The sequence below is a fragment of the Gossypium hirsutum genome, chromosome A12, assembly GCF_007990345.1.
Source record: "Gossypium hirsutum isolate 1008001.06 chromosome A12, Gossypium_hirsutum_v2.1, whole genome shotgun sequence".
In the NCBI taxonomy this organism is placed as follows: Eukaryota; Viridiplantae; Streptophyta; class Magnoliopsida; order Malvales; family Malvaceae; genus Gossypium; species Gossypium hirsutum.
The window spans coordinates 70,949,201-70,963,639 of record NC_053435.1 but is presented as its reverse complement, the minus strand read 5'-3'; the positions used below and the strand labels follow the sequence as shown (position 1 = coordinate 70,963,639).

General features: G+C 39.7%; 1 protein-coding gene across 1 annotated transcript; it reads right to left on the bottom strand.

The window, feature by feature from the left end:
• Positions 1-620: 620 nt before the first annotated feature.
• On the bottom strand, positions 621-14,102 carry LOC107934182 (uncharacterized). The gene is made up of 3 exons (XM_041084029.1): positions 13,663-14,102; positions 1,485-1,876; positions 621-1,261 (listed from the first exon to the last, which is right to left on the bottom strand). The coding sequence occupies exons 1-3, from the start codon at positions 13,691-13,693 to the stop codon at positions 1,097-1,099; spliced, it is 588 nt and encodes a 195-aa protein (XP_040939963.1). The 5' UTR covers positions 13,694-14,102; the 3' UTR covers positions 621-1,096.
• Positions 14,103-14,439: the final 337 nt, after the last annotated feature.

Genomic DNA, 14,439 nt, shown 5'->3' with positions numbered 1-14,439 from the left:
TTTAATAAGATTATTAATATCAATAATAAATAATTGAATCATATTTAAACATAATTATTATTAAATATATTATAATTAAAATATATAATTTAATAAAATTCTTAATAACTAATATTCTTATATGAATTTACTCAAATCATAATATAGATAATTTAACATAATTATTATTAAATATATTAAATATAATTTAACATAATTATTAATAATCTTATGATTTAACATCCTTCAATGGACTTCGAAGGTCCTTATAGTTTCAACCCACAGTACACATTATTCAAGTTAATCTCCATATTATATTTATACATATCAAAGCTATAAGCAACATAGAAGCTAATGAGGCCCCATTTCCCACAAGTCCACATGTAGATCCTCGGCAAAGAGAAACTAAAGTTACAAATAACCTTACCAGCTATTCATGCAACATTCACACACTTTTTGGATAGGCACCAGGAGTCAACCTGTAAAGAAATGTAACTTCTTCAGCTCCTTCAACTCCATTTCCTACTTGGAACGCCTTAACAAGAGCAGCACTCATGAGCAGCACTCAAAATAGATTTAACACGACCATTGCAAATTCAATTTAACCCCGTTATGCCAAATTTGATAGAAAAAATCTTCGGCAGAGCAGCATGGTTCATTGAGATCAATACACTTTCTACTTTGCAAATTAACAGCATGCTTCATGAGATAATCAAGTGATCTACAATTAAAAACAAATTAAACAGTACTACTGCTGAATATATTTAATGAAACACTTGAAAAGGGACCTCAAAAAAAGATTATTGATCATAATTAGAAAACTCATTTCACCGAATTTGACAGAAAAATGCTTCAGCAGAATCAACAACGGTTCATTAAGATTCATACACTTTCATCACATATTGGCAGCATGGCTCAACAGATAATCTATTACTGATTAAACTTAATCCAATAACAGAAACCCATCAAAGTAAACCAATCAAACTTAAAATTTGACACGGTAAAGAAGGAAAATAACCACTCAAAATAAAATGTGAAGTAGAAAAAATCGTAAAACTACATTCTAGTTTTGGTAATTAAAACATCTAGGTTATCAACAAGTGCACAACCATGTCATTTACTTCCTTTGCATGTGGCAGCATCTGTTTAAGTTCCTCCACCTTGACGAGAATATCCATGCCTCCCTTGCAGCTTCCTCTTTTGCTTGTTCGACAGCTGCCTCTTGAAGTTCAACTTCTTTCATTAAGTTCATAATCGATTGCATGGTCTGAAACAAAATTTTCTGAACCAAAATCTCATAAGTTAGCAGTTCATCCTCCCAAAATAGTAACAACAAAAAAAACATTAGAAGTTCAAAATTTCAAAGATCAGTTCATTCATCATGCTGCGATCAACGATATAATGGACTAAGTTCTAGTATTATTAGCATTGCATAGGATCATTCTCAAACCCAAACAGCCTCCAAAGTTGACAAAAGAAAGTAACAAGTTTAGAGCAAAGAGTACCTTGTTATCTTTAGCATCTTCAATGATCTCTTCGAGTAGATCAATTCTACATGTTTGACTTGATCTACTAACAACAGTGTTGAATGTCTCATCCTCAACATCACTCATTTCACCAATGCAACCCTGCTGGGATTTAAGCCCTACAAAAATTTCTGGCAATTGTTCTTGAGAGTATGACGGAACCAGCATGCTCACAGCATTTTCTTCAGCGACCATGGTTCCATTGAATGAACTGCTTCTGCATAAATCTTTATTAAAATCCATGGGTCCATCAAAATTTAACTTATCATCACTGCTGCCATTCTCCAAAAGCGGGGCCGTATCCTCAGCCGAGGTGAATGGGGCAACCTGTGGCGTCCTCGGAAACCCATCTTCAATGTCTGTGGTTTGGTCTTAACTTGATGAACATGAGAAATCAAGAACCAAAAGTCAAGGAAAAAACATTAGAAGATACAGTAAGATCCATTAAGGTTCATGATAACTAGTTTTAGAATCAACTTAGAGAAATTTCCATTGAAATAGAAGAAATAACATACAGTTCACCCCTTTTTTAAACTCAGAAACAATAAACTATAATATAATCCTTATTGAAGTTTGATAGTTAAGCAAGTGAAAGCATTTGATAATTCCAAAGCCCAGAACCCAAAAGATCACATAAAAGAATTGCATACAGCTCATTTGACTGCATTTATCTTTCTTCCTCAATAAAAATGGAAAAGCAAAGAAATTCTGATCAGTCCGCTCATAAAAATTTTTAACTCCTAACATAGTACTAGATTCATCAAGATGATGATCGTGACAGTTTTCCCAGAGACTTCCTGTGACAGCCCAAAATTGACCCTAGCCGGGAAGTGGTTTCGGGACCGCTAAACCGAGTCACCGAAAGGTTTGAATGTGATGTTTATTGTCTAGAATATGTAATCATGAATGTGTAAAAATTTCAAGCTTCGATTTAGTCGATTGCATGTGAATTTAGTCAATAGGACTTATATGAGAAAATTTTAAAATGTGATAGGTCAATGCATGAGGACCTATTAGTGCATGTGGAAGAAAAAGGGGACTTGCATGTCAAATTCCCCCTCCCTAATATGTAGTGGCCGGCCATGCTATAGGTGGAAACATGTCTCCAACATGTTATGCTAGTGATGCATGTTAAGAATAATAAAATAATAAGCATGGTGATTAAATAATGAAAGAAGGGTGATGGAGAAAAAAAAAAAAAAGTACATGGTCTCACCCCCCCCTTGTTGCCGTGAATGGAAGAAAGAAAACAAAAAAAAAAGAGTTCATTCTTGAACATCCTTGGCCGAATAGAGGAAAGAAAGGAAGGGGAAAAAGGCTTGAGAAAAATCGGCTATGGTGGTGGTTAGACTAAGGTATGTTTGATGTTGTCTTTGAGATGCATGCATGTTTTAAATAGCCCATGTTTAAACTTTGAATCTTGTTGATAACATGAGCAATCGGTCATGAGAAAGTGTTCAAGGAAAAGGTTGTTGATGAAAGAAATTAATGTGTTAAGGGATTATATGAAACTTATTCATGTTTATATATGTTATATGCAACGAAAATGGTTGATGATTTTGGAGGTGATTAGCTTGAATCGGCCACGGTATATCCATAAACACGATCTATGCTTGTTATGTTACTCATGGTTAAAACAATTCGGCTAGGACATTCGGCCATGGATGGTTGTATTTCTTTGATGTTGTTTTTGATGCCTTAGGGCATTGAGAGTTGATTATAGATGAGGTGAGCTTCTTGATTTAAAAATTTGATGGATGTTAAGCTAATTGGGCAACCAAAGGTTCAATATTTTTGTTATGAGGTCATATGTGCATTCGGCCATGGTCTTTGCTTGAATATGAGAATTGTAATGTGATTTTCCTAAATTGTCTATGAATTTGGTTGTTGATTTCATGGTAATGGTATATTGAATCCATGAGAATTTAGTAAGGTTGCATTCGGCAACTTACTTGAAATTAAAAATCGATGTCTAAGCTTAGGTGATTTCGATGATGATATATGTGTGTATACATAAGTATATTTAGTTGATTCGGCTTTGGTAGTTGCATGAGATTATTAGCCGAATATACTAACATACATATACATGTGAGATTGGATTGTAAATATTTAGCAAGGTGGTTAAACTAGTTAAATTATTGATATAGCTCAAGGAGCTAAAGGAGGTGAATCGAGCAAAGGCAAAGAAAAGGTTATCGAGTAGCCGAGTTGGAACCGTCTTACCCAACACGAGGTAAGTCATTAAGCATGTAGTTGGTATTATTTCAATGGTCATAATGTTGTGTATTGATGCTGAATGGAATGAATAAATGTACATATATATATATGCATGTACGTATGTGATGATGAAATTGTTGAATGAAATAAATGAGGTGAGATGTAATGAGTTGTTGATCTCGGCACTAAATGTGCGGGATAACCATTTATGACCATGAGATTGGTGCTAAGTGCGCGGGATTAAATTGTACAGCACTAAGTGTGCGATTCTACTTTGTTGCACTAAGTGTGCGAAATGAATATGATGCACTAAGTGTGCGAATTGACCATGCGGCACTAAGTGTGCGGGTTTGACTATGTAGCACTAAGTGTGCGATTTGATTACGTGGCACTAAATGTGCGAGTTGATTATATAGCACTGAGTGTGCGGGCTCAATATACATTCGTGAATCATTATGGACACTATGTGTGCGACACTATTGAGCTGATCGCGGACAGCGGATCGGGTAAGTGTCTTGAGGACATGGCTAATATGTGCTATGCGTATACTTGGTGTTGAGCTCGGTAAGTTGAACCTATGTGACAACTATACTTGAAGTCACGTACATAAAAATTTATCGTAGGATGGGTGAAAGGCCGTTTTGTGGTTTGATTGTAACGAAAATAAATTGATTTATGAAAATGCTTCAATGTCCTATTGATGAGTATATGAATTGTGAAGGCATGAATTGATATGAAATTGAATCGGTAGGTTGGTGGAACTATGGTATGGTTCGGTATGGATGGAGTAAATTGTCTCATTCCATTTTATTCCTCTTGTGATAATGTTATTGATGTATAGTAGAGCATTGCTTATGACTTACTGAGTTATAAACTCACCCGGTGTTTCCTTGTCACCCATTATAGGTTGCTTGGACTCATCAATTTTTGCGGGGTCGGGCCGTCAACGAAGTCATCACACCAGATAGCTAGTTTTGGTACTTTCTTCTTAGTGTGCTTAGAAGATCATTTTGGCATGTATAAGCTAGTACGTTGTGTTTGAATTATGGCATGTAAACTTTAAGCCATGCGAAAATGGCACGAATGTTCGATTGAGTTGGATCGAGGGTAGGCATGAAATGGACCTAGTTACTTTCGTAACAGATGCTGGCAGCAGCAGTGTCATGAGATTGAAAAATCACTAAAAATAGTAGGAGTGGAATTAATTGATGAATAAATTATGTAATCGAAGCTCGATGAGTCTGTTTTCATGAGGAAGTAACGAAAAGATCATATGGGCAGTATATTAAGAGATAATCAGATTTTAGTGGGACAGGGCCAGAACGGTTTCTGGATTCCCTGCTCCAACTTTGGAAATTCATTATAAATTAACCAGAGATAATTAGGGGTCGTACCATATATGTGCAGATTCCTCTCTGAGTCTAGTTTCCATAGAAACAAACGGCAACAGTATTGAAGCCCCGTGCAGGGAGATATCCCAGTCGTAATGGGCAAAGGTCAGTGTAGTCGACCCCTGCAACTTGGGGAACTTTGACTAATAAACTGTACTAATTGGCCCAACCAAAAATTCTAGAAAAAAATACATAGATGGGCATATGAGTCTAGTTTCTGGGAAAAATTACGAAACTGATTTTCGAGTTACGAAACTCAAGATATGAATTTTAAAACGACTAGTACACAGATTGGGCAGTGTCTGGAAAATAAATTTTGTAAGAGGGTAAAGCCAGTCAACACCTCGTGTTCGACCCCGATGACGGCTTCGGGTTCGGGGTGTTACATTTTATTGGTATCAGAGCTATGGTTTAGTCGGTTCTAGGACTACCATAGCGCGCATGAGTCTAGCTATACATGCCGAATGTTAATGTTTAAATGTGTGATGACTTCCGACGGTTGAAATGTTTTTGTTTTGATTAGTAAATGGATCCCGGTGTAGAAAGAACCCTAGCGGATGACGTTGAGAGCGTAGCGGCTGCTCCTGCACAAGGGACGCCGCCTGTTGAACCTCAGTCATCTGCGAATAATCAAGGTGAGGGGGCTAAACAAGCCTTCTTTACCATGATGAATGAGTGGGTCGCGCAATATGCCCGAACCAACCCGGCTGTCCAACAATTCCCGAATTTGAATAACCCACCCCAAGAGCCTGTAAGGCCGTCAGTCGCTGATCCTGTGAGGCTGAGTAAGCTACCTGTAGACTTGATTAGGAAGCGTGGGGCCGAGGAGTTCAAGGCCATAGTAACTGATGATGCCGAAAGGGCCGAGTTCTGGCTTGATAACACCATTCGGGTGTTCGATGAATTGTCATGCACACCCGATGAATGTCTAAAATGTGCTGTATCTTTGTTGCGAGACTCAGCCTACTATTGGTGGAGGACATTGATTTCCATAGTCCCGAACGAGCGAGTAACTTGGGACTTCTTTCAAACGGAATTTCGGAAGAAATTTATTAGCCAACGGTTCATTGACCAGAAGCGTAAGGAGTTCTTGGAACTCAAGCAAGGCCGTATGACTGTATCTGAATACGAACATGAATTCGTAAGACTTAGTAGGTATGCCCGGGAGTGCGTAGCTGATGAGGTTGCTATGTGCAAAAGATTTGAGGAAGGATTGAACGAAGATTTAAAGCTACTAATGGGTATTCTGGAAATAAAGGAATTCGTAACACTAGTCGAACGAGCCTGCAAGGCGGAGGAACTTGGAAAGGAGAAGAGGAAGGCTGAATTTGAAGCTAGAGATTATCGTAAAAGATCGACGGGTAAAGCTCCGTTCTCAGCTGTGAAGAAGTTCAGGGAGGACATTAGTAAGTCGAGGGCGACTACGGGAATTTCCATCAGGGCAAGACCATCGATGGGCTCCCGAGCTACTTCGGTAGCTAGTGTGGGCAATAATCGGCACGAGAAACCTGAATGTCCCCAATGTGGAAGACGACACCTAGGTGAATGTTGGGGCAAGTCTACTAACAGGGCCTGTTACGGATGCGGTTCGAAGGACCACTTCATTAGAGATTGCACGGAGCTGGATGAGAAGAATAAGATTCAAGGTGCAAGACCTAGTGGAGTGACATCTAGAGGTAGACCACCGAGAATTTTTGGAGGCAGGGGTGGTAGTCAGAGGGGGGCTTCTGATACGGCCGATCGCGCCGAGAACCGTGCTCCTGCTAGAGCATATGCCATTCGCGCACGAGAGGAGGCATCCTCCCCCGACGTCATCACTGGTACCTTCACTCTCTTTGATACTAATGTGATTGCATTGATTGACCCTGGTTCTACTCATTCATATGTATGCGAAACCTTAGCAACCAGTAAGACTCTACCTGTTGAGTCTACTGAGCTCGTAATTCGAGTATCAAACCCTTTGGGTCAATGCGTACGTGTTGATAAAGTGTGTAAGAGATGCCCTCTAATAATCCGAGAATCCTGTTTTCCGGCCGATTTGATGCTTTTGCCGTTCGACGAGTTTGATGTTATTCTTGGTTTGGATTGGTTAACCGCGCATGATGCGGTTGTGAATTGCAAAAGCAAGACTATCGATTTGAGGTGCGCAAATAACGAAATAATCCGAGTTGAGTCTGCGGACTTAAGGGGGTTGCCAGCTGTAATATCAGCAATGTTGGCCCAGAAATATGTAAGGAAAGGGTGCGAAGTATACCTCGCGTATGTACTTGATGACAAGGAGTTAGAAAAGAAACCCGAATCGGTGCTGGTGGTCTGTGAATACCCGGATGTTTCTCCTGAAGAGTTACCGGGTTTGCCACCTGTTCGGGAGGTAGAGTTTGGTACTGAGCTTGTACCTGGAACTACGCTTATTTCAATCGCTCCGTATCGTATGGCACTAACCGAGTTAGAAGAGTTGAAAGCTCAGTTGCAAGAATTGACGGATAGAGGTTTCGCTCGACCGAGTTTCTCACCTTGGGGTGCACCAGTATTGTTCGTGAAAAAGAAGGACGGAACCATGAGGTTGTGCATTGACTATCGTCAACTGAATAAAGTGACGATAAAGAATAAGTATCCGTTACCGCGTATAGATGATCTGTTCGATCAATTAAAGGGAGCATCGGTGTTTTCAAAGATAGATTTGAGATCGGGTTATTATCAGTTACGGATTCGAGATTCGGACGTACCCAAAACTGCTTTCAGAACGAGGTACGGTCACTATGAGTTCTTAGTGATGCCGTTTGGGCTCACTAATGCCCCTGCGGTGTTTATGGATTTGATGAATCGGATCTTTAGGCCGTACTTGGATCGGTTCGTAGTTGTGTTTATTGATGACATCTTGGTCTATTCAAGAGATGAGGCCGAACATGCTGAGCATCTGAGGCTAGTGATGCAAATTTTGCGGGATAAGCAGTTATATGCTAAGTTCAGTAAGTGTGAGTTCTGGCTAAGAGAGGTTAGCTTCTTGGGTCATGTGGTATCCGCATCGGGTATTCGGGTTGACCCGAGCAAAATTTCAGCCATACTTAACTGGAAGCCTCCGAGAAACGTTACCGAAGTCCGGAGCTTTCTAGGGCTCGCCGGTTATTACCGACGATTTGTCAAAGGTTTCTCGATGATAGCCACACCAATGACGAAGCTACTTCAGAAGGATGTTAAGTTCGAATGGACGGAGAAATGTCAGAAAAGCTTCGATCAACTGAAAACTCATCTGACTAAAGCTCCAATTTTGGTGCAACCCGAATCGGGTAAAGAGTTTGTCGTTTATAGTGACGCATCCCTACTCGGGTTGGGTTGTGTATTGATGCAAGAAGGTCGAGTTGTGGCCTATGCGTCGAGACAATTGAAGCCACACGAGAGAAATTATCCGACCCATGATCTCGAACTAGCCGCCATTGTGTTTGCATTGAAAATATGGCGACATTATTTGTTTGGTGAGAAGTGCCATGTGTTTTCGGATCACAAAAGTCTCAAATATTTGATGACTCAACGGGACTTGAATCTGCGACAAAGACGTTGGCTTGAATTGTTGAAGGATTATGAGCTTGTCATTGATTACCACCCGGGAAAGGCTAATGTGGTTGCGGACGCCTTAAGCCGGAAATCACTGTTTGCTTTGCGAGCGATGAATGTACACTTGTCTGTTCTACCTGACAATGTGTTAGTAGCTGAATTAAAAGCCAAACCATTATTGACTCATCAAATTCATGAAGCTCAGAAAGTCGATGATGAATTAGTTGCAAAACGAGCTGAGTGTGTTCCAAACAAGGAATCGGAGTTTCAGATTGATGATGATGGTTGTTTGAGGTTTAGAAGTCGTTTGTGCGTTCCAAGGAATTCGGAACTCATTCCGATGATCCTGAACGAAGCCCATTGTAGCCGAATGTCAATTCACCCGGGGAGCACGAAAATGTACAACGACTTGAAACGTCGATTTTGGTGGCATGGTATGAAGCGAGACATCTCCGACTTTGTTTCGAGATGTTTAATATGTCAGCAAGTGAAAGCGGAACATCAAGTGCCTTCAGGGTTACTTCAGCCGATCATGATACCCGAGTGGAAATGGGACCGAGTCACAATGGACTTTGTGTCCGGACTGCCATTGTCCGCAAGTAAGAAGGATGCGATTTGGGTTGTTGTTGATAGGCTGACTAAGTCGGCTCACTTTATCCCCGTGCGTACGGATTTCTCATTGGATAAACTAGCCGAGTTGTATGTTTCTCAGATTGTGAGATTACATGGAGTACCTATTTCTATCGTGTCGGATAGAGATCCGAGATTCACCTCGCGATTTTGGAAGAAATTGCAAGAAGCTTTGGGTACCCAGCTGCATTTTAGCACCGCTTTTCATCCCCAAACCGATGGTCAATCCGAGCGGATAATTCAGATACTCGAGGATATGCTGAGATGCTGCATCCTTGAGTTTAGTGGTTCATGGGAACGGTATGTACCTTTGATTGAATTCGCTTACAACAATAGTTTTCAATCAAGTATTAAGATGGCACCTTACGAGGCTTTGTACGGTCGTAAATGCCGTACACCATTGTTTTGGACCGAGCTTGGTGAAAGTAAAATTTTCGGAGTTGATTTGATTAAAGATGCTGAACAGAAAGTAAAAGTAATCCGTGAAAGTTTGAAGGCAGCCACAGATCGTCAGAAATCGTATGCGGATCTGAAACGGAAGGACATTGAATATCAGGTGGGAGATAAAGTGTTCCTTAAAGTTTCGCCTTGGAAAAAGGTACTTAGGTTTGGCCGTAAGGGCAAGTTGAGCCCGAGATTCATTGGGCCGTACGAAATCTCCGAACGAGTGGGGCCAGTTGCGTATAGATTGATTTTGCCCCCTGAGCTTGAAAAGATTCACGATGTCTTTCATGTTTCGATGCTTCGACGCTATCGATCTGATCCGTCGCATATAATTAGCCCATCAGAGGTTGAAATTCAAGCCGATATGAGTTATGAAGAAGAACCGATACGTATCCTAGCTCGTGAGGTGAAAGAGTTGCGAAACAAAAGGGTTCCGTTGGTTAAGGTGTTGTGGCTCAAACACGGGATCGAGGAAGCAACCTGGGAACCCGAGAGCTCGATGAAGGAACGATATCCAAACCTATTTACTGGTAAGATTTTCGAGGACGAAAATTTCTTAAGTGAGGGAGAGTTGTGACAGCCCAAAATTGACCCTAGCCGGGAAGTGGTTTCGGGACCGCTAAACCGAGTCACCGAAAGGTTTGAATGTGATGTTTATTGTCTAGAATATGTAATCATGAATGTGTAAAAATTTCAAGCTTCGATTTAGTCGATTGCATGTGAATTTAGTCAATAGGACTTATATGAGAAAATTTTAAAATGTGATAGGTCAATGCATGAGGACCTATTAGTGCATGTGGAAGAAAAAGGGGACTTGCATGTCAAATTCCCCCTCCCTAATATGTAGTGGCCGGCCATGCTATAGGTGGAAACATGTCTCCAACATGTTATGCTAGTGATGCATGTTAAGAATAATAAAATAATAAGCATGGTGATTAAATAATGAAAGAAGGGTGATGGAGAAAAAAAAAAAAAAGTACATGGTCTCACCCCCCCTTGTTGCCGTGAATGGAAGAAAGAAAACAAAAAAAAAAGAGTTCATTCTTGAACATCCTTGGCCGAATAGAGGAAAGAAAGGAAGGGGAAAAAGGCTTGAGAAAAATCGGCTATGGTGGTGGTTAGACTAAGGTATGTTTGATGTTGTCTTTGAGATGCATGCATGTTTTAAATAGCCCATGTTTAAACTTTGAATCTTGTTGATAACATGAGCAATCGGTCATGAGAAAGTGTTCAAGGAAAAGGTTGTTGATGAAAGAAATTAATGTGTTAAGGGATTATATGAAACTTATTCATGTTTATATATGTTATATGCAACGAAAATGGTTGATGATTTTGGAGGTGATTAGCTTGAATCGGCCACGGTATATCCATAAACACGATCTATGCTTGTTATGTTACTCATGGTTAAAACAATTCGGCTAGGACATTCGGCCATGGATGGTTGTATTTCTTTGATGTTGTTTTTGATGCCTTAGGGCATTGAGAGTTGATTATAGATGAGGTGAGCTTCTTGATTTAAAAATTTGATGGATGTTAAGCTAATTGGGCAACCAAAGGTTCAATATTTTGTTATGAGGTCATATGTGCATTCGGCCATGGTCTTTGCTTGAATATGAGAATTGTAATGTGATTTTCCTAAATTGTCTATGAATTTGGTTGTTGATTTCATGGTAATGGTATATTGAATCCATGAGAATTTAGTAAGGTTGCATTCGGCAACTTACTTGAAATTAAAAATCGATGTCTAAGCTTAGGTGATTTCGATGATGATATATGTGTGTATACATAAGTATATTTAGTTGATTCGGCTTTGGTAGTTGCATGAGATTATTAGCCGAATATACTAACATACATATACATGTGAGATTGGATTGTAAATATTTAGCAAGGTGGTTAAACTAGTTAAATTATTGATATAGCTCAAGGAGCTAAAGGAGGTGAATCGAGCAAAGGCAAAGAAAAGGTTATCGAGTAGCCGAGTTGGAACCGTCTTACCCAACACGAGGTAAGTCATTAAGCATGTAGTTGGTATTATTTCAATGGTCATAATGTTGTGTATTGATGCTGAATGGAATGAATAAATGTACATATATATATATGCATGTACGTATGTGATGATGAAATTGTTGAATGAAATAAATGAGGTGAGATGTAATGAGTTGTTGATCTCGGCACTAAATGTGCGGGATAACCATTTATGACCATGAGATTGGTGCTAAGTGCGCGGGATTAAATTGTACAGCACTAAGTGTGCGATTCTACTTTGTTGCACTAAGTGTGCGAAATGAATATGATGCACTAAGTGTGCGAATTGACCATGCGGCACTAAGTGTGCGGGTTTGACTATGTAGCACTAAGTGTGCGATTTGATTACGTGGCACTAAATGTGCGAGTTGATTATATAGCACTGAGTGTGCGGGCTCAATATACATTCGTGAATCATTATGGACACTATGTGTGCGACACTATTGAGCTGATCGCGGACAGCGGATCGGGTAAGTGTCTTGAGGACATGGCTAATATGTGCTATGCGTATACTTGGTGTTGAGCTCGGTAAGTTGAACCTATGTGACAACTATACTTGAAGTCACGTACATAAAAATTTATCGTAGGATGGGTGAAAGGCCGTTTTGTGGTTTGATTGTAACGAAAATAAATTGATTTATGAAAATGCTTCAATGTCCTATTGATGAGTATATGAATTGTGAAGGCATGAATTGATATGAAATTGAATCGGTAGGTTGGTGGAACTATGGTATGGTTCGGTATGGATGGAGTAAATTGTCTCATTCCATTTTATTCCTCTTGTGATAATGTTATTGATGTATAGTAGAGCATTGCTTATGACTTACTGAGTTATAAACTCACCCGGTGTTTCCTTGTCACCCATTATAGGTTGCTTGGACTCATCAATTTTTGCGGGGTCGGGCCGTCAACGAAGTCATCACACCAGATAGCTAGTTTTGGTACTTTCTTCTTAGTGTGCTTAGAAGATCATTTTGGCATGTATAAGCTAGTACGTTGTGTTTGAATTATGGCATGTAAACTTTAAGCCATGCGAAAATGGCACGAATGTTCGATTGAGTTGGATCGAGGGTAGGCATGAAATGGACCTAGTTACTTTCGTAACAGATGCTGGCAGCAGCAGTGTCATGAGATTGAAAAATCACTAAAAATAGTAGGAGTGGAATTAATTGATGAATAAATTATGTAATCGAAGCTCGATGAGTCTGTTTTCATGAGGAAGTAACGAAAAGATCATATGGGCAGTATATTAAGAGATAATCAGATTTTAGTGGGACAGGGCCAGAACGGTTTCTGGATTCCCTGCTCCAACTTTGGAAATTCATTATAAATTAACCAGAGATAATTAGGGGTCGTACCATATATGTGCAGATTCCTCTCTGAGTCTAGTTTCCATAGAAACAAACGGCAACAGTATTGAAGTCCCGTGCAGGGAGATATCCCAGTCGTAATGGGCAAAGGTCAGTGTAGTCGACCCCTGCAACTTGGGGAACTTTGACTAATAAACTGTACTAATTGGCCCAACCAAAAATTCTAGAAAAAAATACATAGATGGGCATATGAGTCTAGTTTCTGGGAAAAATTACGAAACTGATTTTCGAGTTACGAAACTCAAGATATGAATTTTAAAACGACTAGTACACAGATTGGGCAGTGTCTGGAAAATAAATTTTGTAAGAGGGTAAAGCCAGTCAACACCTCGTGTTCGACCCCGATGACGGTTTCGGGTTCGGGGTGTTACACTTCCACTTTAACACCAGAAATCAAGTAACAAAAAATTGAATTCTAACAAAATAACAGAAATAAGGGCATGGGTATTGACAATTAAAGGGTAAAGAGAAAACCAAAATCAAAATTTGACCCAACAAAATAGAAGAAATGAAGCTTTTGGGAATCACCTGAAAGAAGTATAGTTATAGAATTCAACATCCAAACACATGAAAAGAAGTGAAGCAGAGGAGAAAATGGTTTGTCCCAAACGAAGAGCCAAGCTAGCGCTAGTTCCCAATGCCCCTGGCACTTGCTCCATCATCTTTCGAGTCAGCTTACCTCTCTGTTTCTTCATCTTTAAATTCCCAAACAAGAAAGAAGAAAACAGAGTTTCAAAGAAAGTGAAAGAAGTGGTCTTCGAAATTCCGAAAAATTATGCTTGCAAAAATGGTTCCACCTTTGGGTTTTGTTTCTATGATGAAGACCTTGGAAGAGAGAAATAAGAAAAGGAAGAAAGTGTTTTTTCTTTTTAAAATTCTGAAAATAGGAGTTATATTGTTTTGACATAGTTTCATTCATGTCTGTTTCAATGTCTGTGAAACCCATCTTCCATGTCTGTTTCAAGATTTGCATATAGACAGAGGGAGCAAATCGGCAGAAAGGGTAAAACAGGGAGGGGAAATCGAAGGGGCAACTAATCTGCAGAAAAGAGGGGGATTAGAAATCGGTGGTTTTCACCGATTAGGAAGGTAAAGGATTACACCCGTATTAGCAATACATCAAACCAAACGATGGAATACAGTCGCATTAGGTGGGGCCCACCAATTAGGGGTGTATTGGCTATGCCAATACACCAAACCAAACATGCTCTTAGAATCTTATACATGCCATGATCAAAATAAAAGATCTAACTATACCTAGTGCTGCGGGTGATAGTATGATCTATGCCTCCAACGTCCGATGGT